The 4,317-nt window shown below is 63.4% G+C and overlaps 1 protein-coding gene across 1 annotated transcript in view; it reads left to right on the forward strand.

Moving 5' to 3' along the window:
• Positions 1-3,649: 3,649 nt before the first annotated feature.
• The window catches only part of LOC144955627 (transcription factor 7-like 2), a gene marked incomplete at its 3' end in the record, with an annotated part of 14,903 nt that continues 14,235 nt past the window's right edge, over positions 3,650-4,317 (forward strand). Inside the window, exon 1 of the mRNA XM_078885799.1 lies at positions 3,650-3,764. Coding sequence (XP_078741925.1) covers positions 3,675-3,764 — 90 coding nt within the window. The remainder of the gene's footprint in view (positions 3,765-4,317) is intronic.

Raw genomic sequence — 4,317 nt, forward strand, 5'->3', positions numbered from 1 at the left:
GGTGGAGGTGGTGGGGGAGGTGGTGGTGGTGGTGGTGATGGTCGAGATGGTGGAGATGGTGGAGATGATGGAGGTGGTGGGGGAGGTGGTGGTGGTGATGGTGGAGATGGTGGAGATGGTGGAGATGATGGAGGTGGTGGGGGAGGTGGCGGTGGTGGAGGTGGTGGTGGAGATGGTGGAGATGGTGGAGATGGTGGAGGTGATGGAGGTGGTGGGGGAGGTGGCGGTGGTGGAGGTGGAGGTGGTGGTGGAGATGGTGGAGATGGTGGAGATGGTGGAGATGGTGGAGGTGGTGGGGGAGGTGGTGGTGGTGGTGATGGTGGAGATGGTGGAGATGGTGGAGATGATGGAGGTGGTGGGGGAGGTGGTGGTGGTGATGGTGGAGATGGTGGAGATGGTGGAGATGATGGAGGTGGTGGGGGAGGTGGCGGTGGTGATGGTGGAGATGGTGGAGATGGTGGAGGTGGTGGGGGAGGTGGCGGTGGTGATGGTGGAGATGGTGGAGATGATGGAGGTGGTGGGGGAGGTGGTGGTGGTGATGGTGGAGATGGTGGAGATGATGGAGGTGGTGGGGGAGGTGGAAGTGGAGATGGTGGAGATGGTGGAGATGATGGAGGTGGTGGGGGAGGTGGTTGTGGTGATGGTGGAGATGGTGGAGATGGTGGAGATGATGGAGGTGGTGGGGGAGGTGGCGGTGGTGGAGGTGGTGGTGGAGATGGTGGTGGTGGTGGAGATGGTGGAGATGGTGGAGGTGATGGAGGTGGTGGGGGAGGTGGTGGTGGTGGTGATGGTGGAGATGGTGGAGATGGTGGAGATGGTGGAGGTGATGGAGGTGGTGGGGGAGGTGGTGGTGGTGGTGATGGTGGAGATGGTGGAGATGGTGGAGATGGTGGAGATGGTGGAGGTGATGGAGGTGGTGGGGGAGGTGGGGGAGGTGGCGGTGGTGGAGGTGGTGGTGGTGGTGGGGGATGTGGTGGTGGTGGTGGGGGAGGTGGTGATGGTGGTGATGGTGGTGGCGGTGATGGTGGTGGCGGTGATGGTGGTGGCGGTGGTGGTGGCGGTGGTGATGGTGGTGGCGGTGATGGTGATGGTGGTGATGGTTGTGGAGGTGGTGGTGATGGTGGTGATGGTGGAGATGGGGGTGGTGGTGATGGTGGTGATGGTGATGGTGGTGGCGGTGATGGTGGTGGCAGTGATGGTGGTGATGGTGGAGATGGGGGTGGTGATGATGGTGATGGTGGTGGCGGTGATGGTGGTGGTGGAGGTGGTGTTGATGGTGGTGGAGGTGGTGATGATGGTGGCGGTGATGGTGATGGTGGTGATGGTTGTGGAGGTGGTGGTGATGGTGGTGATGGTGGAGATGGGGGTGGTGGCGGTGATGGTGATGGTGGTGGTTATGATGGTGGTGGAGATGGTGGTGGAGATGGTTATTGATCCGTATCCTTAGCACAGCAGCGTGGACTAATCCCCATCTGTCCCATCTCACTCCCCCCACTCTCCCCACGACCCCAGCTATTCTCCACAACTGGTGCCTGCTGCTACTGCTGCTGCTACTGCTGCTACTACTGCTGCTACTGCTGCTGCTGCTGCTGCTACTGCTGCTGCTACTACTGCTGCTGCTGCTGCAGCTGTCACGACGGCCTCCACGCTGGGAAACACTCGCACGTACGTGGGACACGCAAAGAGACACAGACACCCAAACACTCAGTCATTCACTCACCCACCCACCTACTCACCCACTCACTCACTCACCCACCCACCCACTCACCCACCCACTCACTCACCCACCCACTCACCCACTCACCACACACTCACTCACCCACCCACCCACCCACTCACCCACTCACCCACTCACTCACTCACCCACCCACCCACCCACTCACTCACTCACTCACCCACCCACCCACCCACTCACCCACCCACCCACCCACCCACCCACTCACTCACTCACCCACCCACCCACTCACTCACTCACCCACCCACCCACCCACCCACTCACTCACTCACTCACTCACTCACTCACCCACCCACCCACTCCCTCACTCACTCACCCACCCACACCCACCCACTCACCCACCTCACTCACCCACCCACCCACTCACCCACCCACCCACTCACCCACCCACTCACCCACACTCCACCCACCCACTCACCCACTCACTCACTCCACCCACCCACTCACTCACTCACTCACTCACTCACCCACCCACCCACCCACTCACTCACTCACCCACTCACCCACCCACCCACCCACTCACTCACTCACCTCACCCACCCACCCACCCACCCACTCACTCACCCACCCACTCACCCACCCACCCACCCACCACCCACCACTCACTCACTCACCCACCCACCCACCCACTCACTCACTCACTCACCCACCCACTCACCCACCCACCCACTCACCCACCCCACCCAACCACTCACCCACCCACTCACCCACTCACCCACCCACTCACCCACTCACTCACCAACCCACTCACTCACCCACCCACCCAACCACTCACTCCACCCACTCACCCACTCACTCACTCACCCACCCACTCACCCACCCACCCACCCACCCACTCACTCACCCACCCACCCACCCACTCACCCACCCACCCACCCACCCACTCACTCACTCACTCACCCACCCACCCACCCACTCACCCACCCACCCACCCACTCACTCACCCACTCACCCACCACCCCACTCACTCACTCACTCACCCACCCACTCACCCACCCACCCACTCACCCACCCACTCACCCACCCACCCACTCACCCACCCACTCACCCACCCACTCACCCACTCACCCACCCACCCACTCACCCACCCACTCACCCACCCACTCACCCACTCACCCACCACCACCCACCCACCCACCCTCCCACCCACTCACCCACCCACCCACTCACCCACCCACTCACCCACCCACTCACCCACTCACCTACCCACCCACCCACTCACCCACCCACTCACTCACTCACCCACCCACTCACCCACCCACTCACCCACCCACCCCACCCACTCACCCACTCACTCACTCACCCACCCACCCACCCACCCACTCAATCACCCACCCACCCACCCACCCACTCACTCACCCACCCACCCACCCACCCACTCACCAACCCACTCAATCACCCACCCACCCACCCAACCACTCACCCACCCACCCACTCCACTCACTCACTCACTCACTCACCCACGCACCCACCCACCCACCCACCCACTCACTCACTCACTCACTCACCCACCCACCCACCCACCCACTCACCCACTCACCCACTCACCCACCCACCCACCCACTCACCCACTCACCCACCCACTCACTCACTCACCCACCCACTCACTCACCTACCCACCCACCCACTCACTCCTTTTCTCTCCCTCCCGCCCCACAGACGCAGGATGGATCTGCCTGCCCCCCACTCTTCCATTCCCTCCCACGGTGGCTGCGGTGGTGGTGGTGGTGGTGGTGGCGGTAGTGGCGGTGGTAGTGGTGGTGGTGGTGGTAGCAATGGTGGTAACTCCCCCTGCCATCAGCTCCACCGAGGGAGGGAATTGGGGGGCTCTGGGGGGCTCGCTAGGGGACAGCCCCCCACACAGGCCCCCCCCCAACAGCAGCAGCAGCAGCCCCCCACTCACCAAAGGTGCCACGTCAAGAAACCGCTGAACGCCTTCATGCTGTACATGAAGGAGACACGGGGGAGAGTGATCGCAGAGTGTACGCTGAAGGAGAGTGCTGCGATCAACCAGATCCTGGGGCGGAGGGTGAGTGGGTGGGTGGGTGGGTGAGTGGGTGGGTGGGAGAGTGGGTGGGTGGGAGAGTGGGCGGGTGGGTGGGTGAGTGGGTGAGTGGGTGGGTGAGTGAGTGGGTGGGAGAGTGGGCGGGTGGGTGGGTGGGTGAGTGGGTGGGTGGGTGGGTGAGTGGGTGAGTGGGTGGGTGGGTGGGTGAGTGAGTGAGTGAGTGGTGGGTGGGTGGGTGGGTGAGTGAGTGGGTGAGTGGGTGAGTGAGTGGGTGGGTGAGTGGGTGGGTGGGTGGGTGAGTGGGTGAGTGGGTGGGTGAGTGGGTGGGTTGGTGGGTGAGTGGGTGGGTGGGTGGGTGAGTGGGTGGGTGGGTGGGTGGGTGGGTGAGTGGGTGGGTGGGTGGGTGGGTGAGTGAGTGGGTGGGTGAGTGGGTGGGTGGGTGAGTGGGTGGGTGGGTGGGTGGGTGAGTGGGTGGGTGGGTGAGTGGGTGGGTGAGTGGGTGGGTGAGTGGGTGGGTGGGTGGGTGGGTGAGTGGGTGGGTGGGTGGGTGAGTGAGTGAGTGGGTGGGTGAGTGGGT

This window comes from Lampetra fluviatilis, unplaced genomic scaffold, assembly GCF_964198595.1.
Source record: "Lampetra fluviatilis unplaced genomic scaffold, kcLamFluv1.1 SCAFFOLD_728, whole genome shotgun sequence".
In the NCBI taxonomy this organism is placed as follows: Eukaryota; Metazoa; Chordata; class Hyperoartia; order Petromyzontiformes; family Petromyzontidae; genus Lampetra; species Lampetra fluviatilis.